The sequence below is a fragment of the Dermochelys coriacea genome, chromosome 16 (genome assembly GCF_009764565.3).
Source record: "Dermochelys coriacea isolate rDerCor1 chromosome 16, rDerCor1.pri.v4, whole genome shotgun sequence".
In the NCBI taxonomy this organism is placed as follows: Eukaryota; Metazoa; Chordata; order Testudines; family Dermochelyidae; genus Dermochelys; species Dermochelys coriacea.
The window spans coordinates 4,722,408-4,739,682 of record NC_050083.1 but is presented as its reverse complement, the minus strand read 5'-3'; the positions used below and the strand labels follow the sequence as shown (position 1 = coordinate 4,739,682).

Below are 17,275 nucleotides of genomic sequence, written 5' to 3'. Positions count from 1 at the left end.
GCATGCATTTTGAGACGATCACTGCTTCTTCTGTGGTAAGCCAGAACCCAAAGGCATCCACTAACTTTCAGCATGCAAGTCAGGTGAGAAACTGAATGAAGCAGTCACTCTTAGCAAGAGCATAGCATGGAAAGTAAAATTTAAATGGCTGCATGGCTGGGATGTTTTTCCCAGAAGCAACCACGCACCATCCAGACTCATTAAACTCATTAAATGCTGTTAAATGCCAAGAAGGGACAATTTTAAGCTACAGGATGAGGTTACTCACACTTGCAATCCATTCGCATCTGATGGACCAAAGCTTATTAATATCATGACACAAGCAGTCTTCAGTGATAAGACAGCTAAAGATGTCAGTCAAATGGCTACTTTGGATCATGACTTGTAAGAAACGTTCAAAACCCGAAGAATTATCCAAGGCTCCATCAATCTATGGGCCCCAATCAAGAACAGACTCCAGCTGTGCTCGAATGCAAGAATAAAGTCAGAATGAAGGTGGCAAAGACTCTTACAGAGCTGACTACAGACAGGTCATTGTTTGCTCATCTCCTGGTCATGCCCAGATCTCAGCGTGATGTTGATCTGCGTGTGACTTTGGGAAATACAAGTTTTCCATGGTATCACAATTGATGTTTGAATACAATAGAACAATACTTATGTGCCAGGCAAAAAGCAAACGAATGCACATATTGCATGGTTTTCATATGCCAGCACCTACTGACAATGTGACTGATACCTTATGCCAACAGAGGCCTTTCAGCATACTAATCATAGATGGTATGGCTGAGGTACAAGCTCTCGAGAAACAAACTGTTTACACCTTCCGAGATTTGGCTGAACACTTCATTATGAGGCTACATAGAAAATACTGGACCTATGATGAAGTCCACCTTGTGTTTGACATGTATGCAGAGGAATCAATTAAAAATATTACCAGAAAGAAGAAACTCTAAAGGTATACACTTGTTCAATACAAAATAATTGATTTCGTAAATATCTCCAACATCACAATGAACTGTCTCATACCCACACAAAGGACAAGTTAACCACACACCCTGTGGAAAAACACTCCAGCATGAGAAGAATTTCTCGAAGAATGTTGTCATCTCATAGCATAATAAAGCTGCTGCCTCCCACTGTTCTATAGAGTTTTTGTTTTTTCCCATGAGGAGATGGATGCTAAAATTATCTTGCATGCCATCAATGCCAGAGAGGTGCTACTAAACTCCAGATTTTTGCACAAGATCAAGACCTTCTAGTGCTCTCTGTGAGATGTTACCCAAGGCTTCTGCAAGATTCTTTTTGTGCCTGCTGCGGAGGAACAGAATTGCTGTATATCCCTCAGAGGTGTTTTCCGATCACTTGGACCATAAAAAGCCACTGCACTGCCAGGTTTCGATGCCCAGGATGTGGCATTACTGGAAGGTGGGCTGGAAAGGCCACATTATCTTACTAGAAGGCATTTGATTCAGTCTCTGAAGACTCTCTCCTTGCTCTGAAGGTGCCTGGAATGCCTGAGACAGTCACTGATGAGATCATAAACGCACTGGATGCGTTCATGTGCCGAGTTTACCATTTGAAGACCAACATTACGACACTTGCAGAGTTATGTTGGTGGATGTTTAGCAAGAAGCAGAGAAATGGAGAAAAATTGCCAACCAACATGGGATGCATTTTTACCTGATATCAAGAGGGCAAATTATCAAGCCATGGAACGACTCTGGGATGGTTGAACGCATCCAAAACTACCTTCCTCATCAGACATGGATGGGTCTTGGAGGATGGACTGATCACACCAGTTACATGTAAATATCATGCACTCCTGAATCAATTCTTTAGCTAATCAAATGCTCATGTGCAAAAACCAGATGCTGCAAACATTTGGCCGGCAGCCTGCCTTGCACAGAGATGTGAGTGCAGCATGGACAAGGATCAGTGTGACAACACATCTAACAATGGTCCCTAGATGGAGACAACACTGATGATTTTGATGAATAAATGTTTTCAATCCTACATGTCAAGGCTAACTTCCCTAGGTTTACCAAAGATGGGTATCTTTATGTGAACAATGTATCCCTGTGGTAAAGTATAATTTAAAAAACACTGATTTTTAAACAAACGTATATCTACATAATTGTTCTAGGTTTGTCATATTTGGTTCCATTGTGTTTGTGGGATAAAGGGCTTTCGAATGATACCCAACCTTACCCATTTCTGATGACGTTGTTTCCACCAACTGGAGGACTTGGAGCTGGGAGCTGAGGGGCAATGAGTCGTCCACCCCTCACCTTGCCACAGAGGGTGACACCACTGAAATTAGGATTCTGTAGATTTTTACAAATCAAATGACATCGCCCTTATCTTTCTATCACTAACTTGCTCATGGAATGAGATTTTACTACATTATGCTCCCAGATTATGCAGCTGTTAGTCCAGAGGCAACATGGGGGGACATGCAGGGTCATGTGCCCCCTCAGATTTGTTGCTTGGCTTGTACTGAGCATGCTCAGTAACACTGCTGAAGCAGTTTGCCCCCATTATGCTCCCACACCATCACAGCATGGGTCCTCTCTGCAGCTCTCTCCCTCTTTATAAGACTCAGACACTTTCCCTTAAACCCAACTGGGCAGCAGGTGCATTCAGCCCTGCTCCCTTTCTTGCAGGGTCCAGTCACCCTGCGACAGGGAACTTCTAATAGGGTTCTGCAGGAATTGGGTAAGTCCAACCCTATTTAACATTCTCATCAATGATCTGGAAGTAAATGTAAAATCAATGCTTATAAAATTTGTGAATGACAAAGACTGGAATGGTAAATAATAAAGACAGTGCAGTCATACAGAGTGATCTGGATCACTTCATAAGATGTCAAATGCATTTAATACAGTCAAGTGCAAAATGATATACCTAGGATCCAGGAATGCAGGCTATACCTACAGAATAGGGGGCTGTATATAGGAAAGCAGTGACTCTGACAAGGACTGAGGGTCAGAGTGGACATGAGCTCCCAGTGCAATGCTGTGACAAAAAGAGCTAATGCCATCCTGGGCTGTATAAGCAGGGGAGGAATGAGTAGGAGCAGGGAGATGATTTTACCTCGATATATGGCATTGGTGAGACCGATACCAGAATATTGCATCCAGTCCTGGAGTCCACATTTTTAAAAGGCAATTGAAAAACTAGAGAGGATGGAGAAACGAGCCACAAAAATGATTTGAGGGCTGGAGAAAAATCCTTACAGTGAAAGACTTAAAGAGCACAATCTGTTTAGTTTATCAAAAAGAAGACAAAGGTGACTAAATTATGGTGTACGAGTACTTTTATGGGGGAGAAAACAGCAGATACTAAAGGTCTCTTTAATTTAGCAGAAAAAGGCAGAAGAACCAATAGCTAGAAGCTCAAGCAAGATAAATTCAAATGAGAAATTAGGCACAATTTTTTAACGAGGGTGATTAACAATTGGCACAAACTCCCAAGAGAAGTGGTGGATTCTCCACCTATTGAGGTCTTCAGATCAAAACTGGATGCTTTTCTGAAAATTATCCTTCAGCCAAACACCAATTATTGGGCTCAGTACATAGATTCATAGAGTTTAAACATCTCTGCCAGAGGATGTTGTGAAGGCCAAGACTATAATAGGGTACATAAATGAACTAGATAAGTTAATGGAGGATAGGTTAATCGATGACTGTTAGCCAGGATGGGCAGGGATGGTGTCCCTAGCCTGTTTGCCAAAAGCTGGGAATTGGCGACAGGGGATGGATCACTTGATGATTACCAGTTCTATTCATTCTCCCTGAAGCACTTGGCACTGACCACTGCTGGAAGACAGGATACTGGGCTAGATGGACTTTTGTGGGGAAAAGTCCCCAGTAACCCAGTATGGCTATTCTTATGTTTCTGAAAGCTAGAAAGGACAATTGTAATTATCTACTCTGACCTCCAGCATAACCCAGGCTGTAGGAATTCCCTGAATTAATTCTTTAATTAATACAGGGGAAACAATGAATTGTAATGACCTGTGTTCTGCAGAATGTCAGACTAGGTGATCACAATGGTCCCTTCCAGGCTTAAACTCTGTGAATCTATGAAATGGGGTATTTCCACGGGCTTCTATGTCAACAGTTGGGGGGGCTTGGCAGGCCAAATTAGGATTTCTTCCAATAGGAGTTTCATTTTGACATCAACCCTTTAACTTGTGACAGAAATAAGCACATGCCGCCACCAGAACAGCTCCTGGCTGCTGTGGGCCTTACCTCCTGGAACTCATTCAGGAAAGAGCGCTCATATTCTCCCCTGCATCTGCGCTCCATCCTCTCCTCTATCATCTTGTGCAGGATGGTGGTGACAGCATTAGCACTCACTCTCTCCAGCAAGTTCAGCCTGTGACTGCAGACATAAACAGCAGCCTCATTCAGAGCATGCAGACAGGGAAGCATGAAACAAAGTGTAAAGTAACTGGGTTCAGGGGAGGGAAGGAGTAGAGGTCTGTACTGCACATTAGCTAGCAGGTGTCAGATCAGGAACTGGCCTCTCTCCACACAGACACAGCAGCACAGACAGAGGAGCATTTCTAACCCTGTCTGATGTCAACATTGTACGGTACTTGGGTGCTTAAATACCAAGGTGATCGGCACTGTATAAACGTCTACCTGGATAACAGACTTGAGGGGGATTGGGTTTGCTCAATAAGAAGGGTGGTTATTTGGGAAGGGTTTTTATCCACTAGGAAGGGGGAAAAAAAATAGAAAATAGGGCAACTGGAACCAAACTTACAACATCAAACATTAATGGAAAGAAAATTAGTGTATATAAATATATATATAAATATTATATATAAATATATATAATATAAATATAAATAAATATAAATATAAATAAATATAAATATAAATATAAAACCCATGAATTCCAAACAACAGGATATGGTATAACGTGATATAGTCCAAGTCATATCAAATTGTTATACTAATCTACTGGGGAAAAGCAGATCTGGAGACGAAATACATATATTCTATACAATGAAATGTTACTTTTAACAAAAATAATGCCTTTTGAGCATTTCACAGGTTTTGACCATCAAAAAGTTCATCAAACAACGCTACAGGGAAGAAACTCCTTTCCAAACTTATAACACAAAGGGGTTTTTTTCATTCCCAGCCAGGAAGAAAAGGTAAGGAGTCAAACTCCTAGTCCTTTCATTCCTTCCTGGTCTTTGGTTTTTTACAATGCCATAAATTCAGTTAACGTTACATAAAGTTGGGGGTTAGATTTATTTATTTTTAAACACATACAACACTCTGTTAATGCCTCTGTGGGTAATCTTAGGGACTGACAGAATCTCCAGCTGTAGCTCCCTATCAGCATAGAGGACCAGAGAACTGGAGTGGGAGCTTTCACATCCCTGAACCAAAGAGAGAGGGGGCTGGCTCTTTAGCAAATCTTTTCTCCCAGGGGCCTGTCAGGAGCTTACATTAAATCGGCATCAAAAATAAAAACCAAGAGATTTTAAACAGACTAAGAATCCTATTCTCTCCTGTGATGGTATAACCCACTAATTCTCCAATCGCCTATAGCATCTGCCAGCCAGACACTGCCAGTAAGACCTGATATTTCTAATGGGGAAACAAGTAGGACTGTTTTTCAACCCCTCAATGCAGGCCTTCTCCAAACATCTCTGAGGAGTAATGAAGGGCAACTATGCTTTGCACCCTTAGTACCACCAGATGAACTACTCCTGTTTTTCCATATTAAACGTGACCAACTTCTTCAGGAACCTTAACTTTGGGGGGACAGAAAATCTTTCACTTATAAACATTCTCCCTTTAAAGAACACCAATCAAAGAACACCGTGTCCAGGTCAAGGGATGCTCACGCACCATCACCAGAACCTGTTTGTCTAATAATATGCTCTTAGCTCAACCACAAATCATGGGCTTGATGAAAGCACCACTGAGTGAGAGTCTCTGGTCTGTGCTGTCCAGGTCAGACTCGATCATAAAGATCCTTTCTGGCCTTAAAAATCTATGTAGCCTGCTGATGGGCTCCTATACGGGTTTTGTGTTCATTCTGTCTAACAGACCCCTCCTTTTAAGATACGCACAGGATTTCATTGAGCTGCTGAAACTGCTCCATGGCTGTGGGACACCAGCACTGCTCTTTTTTACTGCTGCAGCCCATGCACTGCAGGCCATCTCCTCCTCCATCCTCCATGTCACTCTCTTGTTCGTTTTCACTCATGCTGCTCTCGCACTCGTTCATTCTGTCTTCACCCTTCTTCCACTGCCGCATGTAAATCTTGAAGGTGTGGCTGTAGAACTGCTGGATCATCTCCTGGAAAGTCTTTGTGGTGGTGAAGAAGAGGATGGCTTTGAACATGGTATAGACTTTCTCTCGCAGCATCTGGGAGCCTGTTCCAAGGAGCAAGCCCATTTTGGTCCATTTTTCCAGAAGGTCCAAGCTGTTTAGATAAGGGTCTAGGCGGCACTTGAGCAGACAAAACGCATCCAGGAGAAGCAAGGAGCACTGTGGTTCTTCAGCTGTGTTTTCATACTGGCCAATACAATTCCAGAACTCAGGAGCTATATTTGCCTGAAGGTCTGTCTGTAAAACTTCAGTGAACCATTCTTCTAGGACAGAGTGCAAGTCATAGCGTCGCAGCACTTCCACAGCAGCCCGCAAATCACCGTCTTTCAGCAGCCCCACTGAATCAGATCTAGGTGCTGCCTAAAGAGAGACATCAAGTTAAATACAAGCATGGGCACCAAAAAATTACTAACGCTGGACTTTGCAAATCAGAAGAAAGACCATTTCAGAGAACAGTGAGTAGGATATGAATGGAGCCTGTCACCAGTAGGTAGTTGGGTCACATGTGTCAGGGTGACCCTAGGTTAACAATCAACTGCTGTTTGGTGTTCCCTCTTTGGAGTGGCTGGGGTCTCAGTACTGCTCCTGATGGGAAGGTGCCCACATCACAAGTATGAACACTGCGATTGGCAACAACTGTTCCCCTTGCTGGCAGCTGCCATGGAAGCCATAAGCTGACTGGCCTATTTATCTAAGAGCAGAAAGCCACAACGGCAGCCATTCAGCATTAATAATGGTGCATGTAAGTTTCTGTTATATGTCCCCTCTAAAACCAGCAGAAATACTCAGACTTCCTCAGAACTGGCAGATTAGATTTAGAAACAAGATGAATTTTTCTAGAAAATGTAAAGTGAATTGGTTCCCAAATTAGAAGATTCTAAAAATAGGGGCACTCTCTGAACTCCTGTGGAGATCCCAAGGCCTGTGGACATGCTCTTGTGACCATATTTGACTTTGCAGGAACAAAAACTAAGGAAATTCCCACATAAAAATGTTGTTAGAATGCAGGCACATCCATTTCTCTGGTTTGTCACTTTTCAAGAACAATTAGATTTAAACAAAATTTAGAGACCCAGGAAATTCAGAGTTAAGTCTGCGCTTATAAGAGGTCCAAAGGCACTACCTTAACTCTGCTGTCCAAGTGATGCCCTAATAAAAAAAGAAAGTCAGGCTACCTTACTCATCTATAACGATCACGTGAACAGCATGGTGAAAATGGACATTACCCCCAAAAAATCCTGCAAGGAGCTGAGGATGCTCAGGAGCTCCCATGGTGGGGCTCGATGATCCTACGTGCTGCCAATTAACCATGAGTCCATGTGGAAACCTCCCAGGTCATGAAATTACAGCATTTCTGAAAAGAGGCAAGGCCAGTACAGTAACAAACCTTAGAAACAAATACAGGACACAAATGAGAAAACCAGGGGTCTGTATTTCTGATGCTGTCCCTGAAAGGAGCAATGGCACAAGAAGGTGGCCGTGCGTAGGCCAGCAGAGTTAAGACAGTCTAGTTACCTGACCTGTCAAATTCTGCATATTTGGCCCCATTACAAGCGCAAGCTTAACTCCAGGTTTCAGAGTAGCAGCCGTGTTAGTCTGTATTCGCAAAAAGAAAAGGAGGACTTGCGGCACCTTAGAGACTAACAAATTTATTTGGGCCTAAGCTTTCGTGAGCTACAGCTCACTTCATCGGATGCATTTGGTGGGAAAAAAAAACACAAATGCATTTTTCCACCAAATGCATCCGATGAAGTGAGCTGTCGCTCACAAAAGCTTAGGCTCTAATACATTTGTTAGTCTCTAAGCTTAACTCCAGATTTCCTAGTTTCTGAAGTGGTTTGTTCAGCTCTATTAACAATAAACATTTCTACTGCAGTAACATCAAGAGGCCCAAGAGGTAGTGACCCCGGTGTGCCGGGTGCTGTACAGACAGTGCCCCTCCTGCCCCCCGGAGCTTAGACCCTGAACAGCCTCCTAGGGCCCTTCCCTGGGATCATCAGCCCCGCTCACACCCTGCACCCAGGGGGGTCCGGCGAGGTCCGGCCAGCACCGAGCCGGTCACCGCCTGGGAGCTCGGGGGGGGTCCCCAGACTGGCGGGCGTGGGGTGCTGGGAGAGGGGGCGGGGCGAACGAGGCCGCGGCCCTGCCGCTCTCACTCACCAGCCCCAGGGCGGCGGGCGGCACCAGGCCGGTGCTCAGCGCGCGCCAGGCCGCCGACAGCTCCGGGCCAGGCCCCGCCGCCTCCATGCGGCCCCGCGCGCCGGGAGGATGTGAGGCGGCGCGAGGCGGGGGCGGGGCCGAGGCGGCGCGAGGCGGGGGCGGGGCCGGGGCCGGCCGGGGCCGGGGCGGTGCGAGGCGGGGGCGGGGCGGCGCGAGCGCCGCAGACCGTTAGAGGCCGGGGCCGGAGGCTCGGGGCGCGATGACTCAGCAGGGGGCGGCGCTGCAGAGCTACAACAACGAGCTGGTCAAGTGTGAGCGCGGCCGGGGCGCGGGGGCGGGGCCGGGGCGGGCCCCCAGCGCTTTCAAGGGGCATCGAGTGGCGGGCCCAGGCCAGGCCTCACAGCAAAGTCTGGGATGGGCGCGTCCCCGGGCTGGGATCGGGGCCTGGGTCGCCCGCCATGCGGATGGTGCCCCGAGGGATGCCTCGCCCACGGCGGGTGCTTGCGGGACGGGCCCTCAGCTGCCCGGGGCCCTGACTCGCCTCCTGCCCCCAGGCATCGAGGAGCTGTGCACCAAGCGGGCTGAGCTGAGCCAGCAGATCCAGCGGGAGGAGGAGGAGAAGAACAAGCTGCAAAACGACATCCGGCTCCTGACGGAGAAACTGGCCCGCGTCAACGAGAGCCTGGCTCGCAAGATGGCCACCCGCAACGCGTTTGAGCAAACCATCGCCGAGACCGAGGCTGCCTACGCGAAGGTATCTGGCCCCCGGAGGCGCGGGATTGATTTCTCCAGGGCGGCCCCTTGCGCTCTGGGGGCTCGTGTGCGGCTGCGAAAGCACGGAGGCAGGGCCTCTGGTGTCCAGCTCAAGCCCTAACCTGCAATCCAGAGCCAGGCGAAGCCGGGCTTTGTGCTGGGGCTGAACCTAGCTTCAGATCATTCCTGGGCCACAATCCCGCTGTGGCCTACGAAGAGCTCTACCAACGTGAGCTGAGTTTCCTGCCACGGCGCCTTGGCCTTCCTCTTGGCTACGGCACTTCCCGCCTTGGGGAGATGCTCCAGCTACGGCTTCTCCACGGCTCTCCCGAAAGAGGGTTACGGCTGCCAGAAAAACAATACTCAAACTTGCAACAACCGGGCACCGCCCAGCTTGACCACAGGGCCCTTCAGACCCATACCGCTGCCCTCTGCCACTTGAGTGTGTTGCGGGTGGCTTGCTGGCCAGCATTACAACACTGGGAAGGGGGAGTCCTGGGCTCTCCTCCTGCTTCTGGAAGGGCAGTGTGGCCTGTTGGTTAGAATAACCCTGACCGACAGGATAAGCAGGCTTGGCACGTTCATTTCGGAAGGCAGATTGGGTGAGACTTGGGGCTTTGAGATTATGGGATATGTTTCCAGCTCCACCTGAAGCGCCCTAGTGCAACCTCAGATTTCTTTCTTTGAGAGCCGCGTGTGTTCCCCCTATGGGATGATATTCCCTAGTGATGAGCAGGTGGAAAATAGAAAATTCTTTCCTGGGTATCTGGCGGGTGAATCTTGCCCACATGCTCAGGGTTTAGCTGATCGCCATATTTGGGGTCGGGAAGGAGTTTTCCTCCAGGGCCGATTGGAGAGGCCCTGGAGGTTTTTCGCCTTCCTCTGTAGCACGGGGCATGGTTGACTGGAGGGAGGCTTCTCTGCTCCTTGAAGTCTTTGAACCATGATTTAAGGACTTCAATAGCTCAGACATGGGTGAGGTTTTTCATAGGAGAGGGTGGGTGAGATTCTGTGGCCTGCGCTGTGCAGGAGGTCGGACTAGATGATCAGAATGGTCCCTTCTGACCTTAGTATCTATGAATCTATGACCCTCCTGAAAGCTGTATCCCTTGGGCTCCTTTGCACCCACCTCCCAGGGAATGCATCCCTCCCTGTTTCCACTCCATCATCATCATCAACACAGAGAGTAGAAGCAACCCTCTGCCATGGTTGTTGCTTTCCTAACCCCATTAGACTTAGTTTGCCAAAAGTGTACATCCATATAACTTTAGTTTGGATTTTAGGTAAATAGTATGGTTTTATAGTGTCTCAGAAAAGAGATATTTCCCCAAATTTAACATTCAAGCCCCCAGGCTTGCCCCATCACTAGGACTATGACTGGGCTGGACCCCCAAAAGGTGTTTGTTGTAGGGCATGCCTACCATGTAGCACCTCCTCCTCCTTAGGGTTGGCACTGCAGGCACTCCCTGCCTCAGTTGCTCTTCTCTCAGGGCCCTTAAGAACTCCACAAAGTCCAAGAAAGTGTGAGATTAGATTCCTCTGCTGCAGTTCTACTTTATTAAATACAAATAAACCTGAAATCCAATCTCTGCCCTGGGCCTCAGAGGTTGCCCAGCCCTCTTGTTGACTCTAGCACACCTCTGCTTATGAGAGTTTCTCTTTCTGTCAGCACCTTTCTGCAGCTGAGTTCCAATGATCGTTTATGAGGCACAGGTGTTCTTTATTCAATTAACTGTCTTTCCCTTTAAACTAGCTTCTCAGGGGTAGCCTGGGTTCAGATTCCCCTTAAAGGAGCCAGCAACTCTGTGCAGCGTTATAACAGATGTGCGTTGTGCCCACGGATCTTCCAAGTTGGATGCCTGTGTCCAGTGCTTAATTTCTTATTCTGTCCTGTAAAACTTATTCCCTGGCCCAGTGTGCCACCCATAAGGCTTTTACCTCCTCACCAGGACTGCTGGCTCTAGCACACCTCATGGGAGAGGCCCTTATGGCTGTTGAACCTCTGGATGGCCAGAGTTCTGTGCACCATTGGGAACAACCTTCCTCTGCACTGAAATTTACAGCAAGCGGGGCTAAGCTGTCAATTCCAGCCATGGTATCAGCACTGATCTCAGCTAGGGGCTCAAGTGCTGGGTCTGGAATATCTGAGACCCTTCCATGTGGTGTAACCAAGATTCAGCACAACAACACACCACATGTGGACAGTCTGAATTCGTCTAGCTTCAGCAGCTAACATCAGACTGGGAATATGGCGTACCTTTTTTACAGTGAGGGTCATTAACCATTGGAACAATTTAGCAGGCTGACAGAGGACCTTTCATAGATTCCAAGGCCAGAAGAGATCATTGTGGTCATCTACTTTGACCTCCTGCATAACACAGGACGGAGAACTGCCCCACAATCATCCTTACAGCAGAGATTTTAGAAAAACATTGTCTTGATTTAAAAATTTTTAGTGATGGAGAATCCACCACAACCCTTGGTAAATTGATCTGGTGGTTAATTACTCACTGTAAAAAAATTTACACTTTATTTCCAGTCTGAATTTGTCTAGTTTTCAACTTCCAGGTATTGAATCATGTTAGACCTTTCTCCGCTAGACTGAAGAGCCTGTCATCAATTATTTGTTCCCTATGTAGGTACTTAAAGGCTGTAATCAAGTCACTCCTTAACTTCCTCTTTCTTAAGCTAAATAGATTCAACCCCTTGAGTTCATCACTCTAAGGCAGGTTTTCCTATCCTTAAATCATCTCATGGCTCTTCTCTGAACCCTCTCCAATTTATCAACATCCTTCTTGAATTGTGGACACCAGAACAGGACACAGGATTCCAGCAGCAATCGCATCTGTGCCAAATACAGGGTAAAATAAGCTCTCTGCTCTTACTCGAGATTCCCCTCTTCATGCATCCAGGGATCGCATTAGCCCTTTTGGCCACTGAATTGCACTAGGATGTTCAGCTGATTATCCACCACAACCCCCAAATCTTTTTCAGTCACTGCTTCCCAGGATAGAATTCCCCATCTTGTAAGTATGACCGACATGCTTTGTTCCTAGTTACGTACATTTACATTTCGCTGTATTAAAACACATATTGTTTGCATGTGCCCCGCTTATCGAACAGTCCAGACCTGTGCCCAGGTGACCTGTCCTCTTCGTTATATACCAGTTAGAGGAGGGTTCCATAGCGTGCATCTGGGAGTGCCATCCCATGAGTGTGAATGCACAGGGGCAACTCTTAAAGATCAACAGTTACTGTTAAGTAACCTCTCTGTCTACCTCGAGATATGGGGCCTTGGCCAATAATAAGGGTTTTGAAGGGAACAGAAATTGCAACAGCATGCCGTGGAAGAGGAGAATTGAACATGTAGACTCCTGGCTCTAACCTCAGTGCACAGTCCCCTAGGATACAGGGTGTTGTGCAGGCATTTCTTTCTTAAACCTGTCTACCACCTTCTCCCACTGGCATTCTGTGCATGGCTCAGAGCGCCTTATCCATTCCTAGCAAAACCTGCGATTGTCTCTGGGCCCTGCACAGCTCTGGATAAGGACTCTTACGGTACTTTGAACCCTCCTTATACTTAGGACAGCCTCATGGCTCCAGGGTGTGCTTGCTGCTGTCTCACACAAGGCAAAAGCTTAGGGAGGGGTAAGGTGCTGTGATCTTCCCAAGGAACACCTCAAGGCAGAGTTAAGGCTCTTTGGATGTGTTGTGTGGGAAGTGTCACTTGAACTGCCTTTCCTGTTGCTACAGTGTTCAAGTTTTGGGAATGGAAGTCTCCCATTCTGGAAGGATGTGAGGAGCACTGGGCTGGGCTGAATACCCGCAGCTTTCATTCCAAGGTGAATGAAGCTTTGGGTGCGTCTGTTGCCAGCACTCTGCTGCTGTCATAGATACTCAAACATTGTAAAAGACAAGACTTGAAAACCCTACTCAACAGGGGTGAGTGAGACCCTTTTCTTTTCAAGTGTGTGGGCTGGGGGCAAGGGGCAGTGCCTGCAGAGAGCAATTGAAGCAGATAGTTCTGCAGTGGTAGGGTCAGGCAGGGGAAGGTAAAATAGGGCTTAGCCTGGTCCACCGCTCTCCTCCAGCATCTCCTGGACCCAGAACTTTGCAGACCCCCCTTCACCCACCCCAGGGCACTAGTACTCATGCAGCCTCCCCCTCACCTCAGCCATGTGGCCTTTGAGAGAGACTGCAGGGAGCAGCCAACTAGAGGGTGAAGCCTCTGCAGCTGCAGGACAGGTTCAGGAAGGCACCTGGGGTGCTGATGATGGCATGTAAGTTCCACACTGATTCCCTGCACTATGACGTAGTGACTTCTTCCTCCCCACCTCCCTTGTCTTTCCCTTTTGGTTATTCCCCCTCCCCCTCAGAACACTAACTGAAGGTTTAGAGCAACAAAACCAAACCAAAAACCTGGGGGAACTAAGGTGCTATTTGCTGCCTCACATCACTTGTGCTTGTGTATTCTGTCCCTTTCCCTACTGCTCTTCACCTTACTCTACAGCTGGTGCCTAGCACAATGGGGCCCTTTTAGAATATCAGGGTTGGAAGGGACCTTAGGAGGTCATCTAGTCCAACCCCCTGCTCAAAGCAGGACTAATCCCCAATTTTTGCCCCAGATCCCTAAATGGCCCCCTCAAAGATTGAGCTCACAACCCTGGGTTTAGCAGGCCAATACCCAAACCACTGAGCTATTCCTCCTTCCCGGTGGCCTCTAGCTACAACCATACTGGAATAACCCTGATAATGAATAACAGTGCCATCTACTGCTGAGGAAGTTCAGCTTCCATTTTAAAAAGAGTTCTTCACCAATATGCTTTAAACTAGTCCCCATGCCAGGGCTCTGTGCTGGAGTGTGCAAACAGATCATTCCAGTGCCTCTGTTCCAGCTCCTCAAGGTGGCAACAGGATGAAAATTACTAGGTTCTGGTTAGTTTCATGGCTAAGGTTTCTCACCCTCTGGGGAGTGGTGGAAATGTGAATAATCTGGGCCAATGGGAAAGCTGGGACACTGCTATTCACACAGAGGGCACCCAAAACCAGAGAGGGGCAAAGGGGGTAGAGTAACAGCAGGCTTATAACAAGGGCAGAGGAGGAAGATTGCAGAGAGCAGCCAGGAGTAGAAAAGGAGGGCTACTTCTGCCTTCCACTTGCTAGAGCAGGAACAGGCACTTATTAGAGGTGATGAGTGGAGTTGGTCATGGGAGGGTTCCACTAGGAATCCCAGCCCTCTCCTTAGCCTCTGGCGTTCGTGGGGGGCTGAGCTTCTCTGCAACTGTCAGATAAGCCCTATATATAAAGCAAACTGAGCATGGTATTTGGCTCCTGAGCATAATGAAAAGTGTTTCTGTCCCAGCCTTGCATGTCCTGAGCTCTGAATGGTTAACCAGACCTCTAGAGCATATTCTCAATCTCACCCTGGTGAGCACCAGTGCTTCCTCTGGTCTCCACTGGCTGGTGCTACTTTCTGCTATCTTAGCTTCATCGCCTTGCTGTCTCCTTTTGTGTCATTGTCAAATCCCAGGCTGAAGCTTGTTGTCCTCTCCCAGTCCCTTTCTCAAAGGCTGAAGTTTGGAGAAATTCATCCATGAAAATGGAAATGTTGATTCTGTTACAATAGTTATTCCTATTTTAAGAATACACTTTGGTGAGACACACTGGTAAAACTCCCATCCACATGGTGTAATTGGCTCTGAATTTCAGTAAGTAACTGACATTTGAGGACGTCAGTGACAAAATACTTGGCAGATCTCTAAGCCCCATCCCTGTGACTGTTGGACGGTTCTGGAGAGTCTGGGGCATACCCCACCTTGGCCCAAAGTGTCATTTCTGTGCAAACTGATGCTCCATATCACCCCTAAGTCTACTGAGCATTTTCTATATGAGCAAACAACAAAAAAGGCCATTTTCTGCAAACGCAGCTGATGTTTTGTCACAAGTTATTTTAAAAACAATTACAACTACTAGTTAGCCCTTGTTGCATCCTGTCAGTCCTGTGCATTATCGGCTGTCTGGGACATGGACTGTCTGCACAACACCTAGCACAATAGGGCCGTGACCCTTGGCTGGAGTTCTAGGCACTACCATAAATCAAATAAGTAATAAAGATCTACAGAAAATCTAGCTTCTTCTCAGGCAATTTGAGACCAGGAAAATGATCAAATATATCAGAACTTCTTGATAGCAGTAGTTGAGCTAGCTGTTGTCTGGTCTTTCTGGGAGCTGTACGCAGCTGCAAGGGGTACTCTGCACTTTCTGTGGGAGAACATGCCTTCTGGAGCTGGCATAGCTCTGTTCTTTTCCTTCTGAACTCAAAGCTATTATCTCAGAAAGGCCAGCTCTGAGTGTTCCCAGGCTTGTATGAATCCACCCATGGCTGCCAGGATTGTAGGTTATTCCTACAGCTTTCTTTCTACCTGTAATGACCCCTCAGGCTAACAGTTATAGGGATATGGTGCTTGTGGTGATTGGAGATGTTTGTAATCTGTAGCCAGTCAAATGCAGTTTCTTATTCAAGGAGCTCTTGCAAAATGGAAATGACAAGTCACATCAGTTTGCACAGAAATTAAACTTTGGATTAGGGAGGGCATGGCTCAGGCTTTTCAGAACTGTCCAGCAATCACAGGGACATAGCTTGCAGTGACCTAGGAATTATTTTGTCACTGACACAGCCTCAAATCTTAGTTACATATTGAAATCAAGACAATTACTCTGTTGGGATCAGGGTTTTGTTTGTGCTCAGAAGAGTGCATTATTAAAATGAGGAATAAATGTTTAGAAATTTCATCACAATGGAAATTTAACATTTTTATGCATGGTTTTTTTTTTTTTAACTAGATCAGCCTGTGAATAAAGAGAATTTCCTTTCTCAGGAAAAACCAAGGAGGAGGAAGTGCTCTCCACCCATTAGCTCTGTGGTTAGAGTGCTCACAGTTTGAAGGGGAGCTGGGTTAAATCTCTATGCTGCCTGAATCAGACCAGGGACTTGAAGTTGGATCGCCCATGTCCCAGAAGATTGCCTTAGCCCCTGAGACATAGGAACAGTGGGGCTCTGTTTCTCCTGTTGAAGCTGTTCCTGTTCATATGAAATACTTCAGTAGCCATTGGAGTCTAAGATTGGATGTCTAACATACATTTGAGTTCAACTCCAAGTTACTGGTTTGATGCAGGAATCTCTGGGTTATGCTGCAAGTCGGATTGGATGATCAGGGGTCACTTCTGGCCTTAACATCTATAAACGACAGTTTGCACCAGTTCCATTAACTATTTTTAAACAAATTGCCTTTGTTAATATTGCTAGATGCTAAGGCCAAAATGGACCATCGGGACCATCTAGTCTGATCTCCTGCATAACACAGCCAGAGAACATTCATCCAGTGATTCCTGCCTTGAGCCTGGAATGTGGGTCTGAGCTAGAGCATATTTCTCAGGAAGAGACACCCAGGCTTGAGTTAAAGGCTCTGGGTGCTGAAGACTCACTGACTCCCTTGGCAACTTGTTCAAAATCAAGCTCAGGCTAAGAGAAATGTTCAGTTTCCATAAAATGAAGTAACTTGTTTCCCGTCCTCCCAGATCCTGGAGAGTTCCCAGACGCTGCTCAATGTCCTGAAGAAGGAAGCTGGGAATCTGAGCAGAGCCACAGAACTGAAAAGTAGCATCACAGAGGAGAGCTGAGCATTTAGATTCAAACATTCTGGCAATCACTCTGGGGAGCTGCAGCGCCTCCTGGCCCTGGCCCCTGCTGGTATTCTAATCTAGGGGCTTGGAGTGGAAGCAATGTCTAATAAAGTCTTTGTTTTGCAAATGTAAGTGTTCATTGCAGTGCCAGGTGGGAATCCATTCCAATTCAAGCCCCATCCAGCAAAACTCAGGATGCGTGTGTAACAAATGCCAGTTAATGGGATCATGAGGCTGTGGAAGTGCAACTGTGCCTATAAGCAGCAGCCTCAGGCCAGGGAAGAAATGCAACTTGGGACTTTAGCACTTTCCCCTT

The 17,275-nt window shown here is 46.9% G+C and overlaps 2 protein-coding genes across 2 annotated transcripts in view; one reads left to right on the top strand and one right to left on the bottom strand.

The window, feature by feature from the left end:
- Nucleotides 1-8,724, bottom strand: part of ANAPC2 (anaphase promoting complex subunit 2) — a 30,250-nt gene extending 21,526 nt beyond the window's left edge. Inside the window, exons 1-3 of the mRNA XM_038374260.2 lie at nucleotides 8,524-8,724; nucleotides 6,101-6,723; nucleotides 4,254-4,386 (exon numbers count right to left, since the gene is read on the bottom strand). Of these exons, the coding sequence (XP_038230188.1) occupies nucleotides 4,254-4,386; nucleotides 6,101-6,723; nucleotides 8,524-8,610 (843 nt within the window). The 5' untranslated portion in view covers nucleotides 8,611-8,724. The remainder of the gene's footprint in view (nucleotides 1-4,253; nucleotides 4,387-6,100; nucleotides 6,724-8,523) is intronic.
- SSNA1 (SS nuclear autoantigen 1) lies at nucleotides 8,685-17,086 on the top strand. The gene is made up of 3 exons (XM_038374262.2): nucleotides 8,685-8,834; nucleotides 9,078-9,277; nucleotides 16,855-17,086. The coding sequence occupies exons 1-3, from the start codon at nucleotides 8,783-8,785 to the stop codon at nucleotides 16,954-16,956; spliced, it is 354 nt and encodes a 117-aa protein (XP_038230190.1). The 5' UTR covers nucleotides 8,685-8,782; the 3' UTR covers nucleotides 16,957-17,086.
- Nucleotides 17,087-17,275: the final 189 nt, after the last annotated feature.

Coding starts and splice junctions, on each gene's coding strand:
- SSNA1 (XM_038374262.2), top strand. CDS start 8,783: ATGACTCAGCAGGGGGCGGCGCTGCAGAGCTACAACAACGAGCTGGTC. Junction 8,835..9,077: donor CAACAACGAGCTGGTCAAGT/GTGAGCGCGGCC, acceptor TCCTGCCCCCAG/GCATCGAGGAGCTGTGCACC. Junction 9,278..16,854: donor CCGAGGCTGCCTACGCGAAG/GTATCTGGCCCC, acceptor CCGTCCTCCCAG/ATCCTGGAGAGTTCCCAGAC.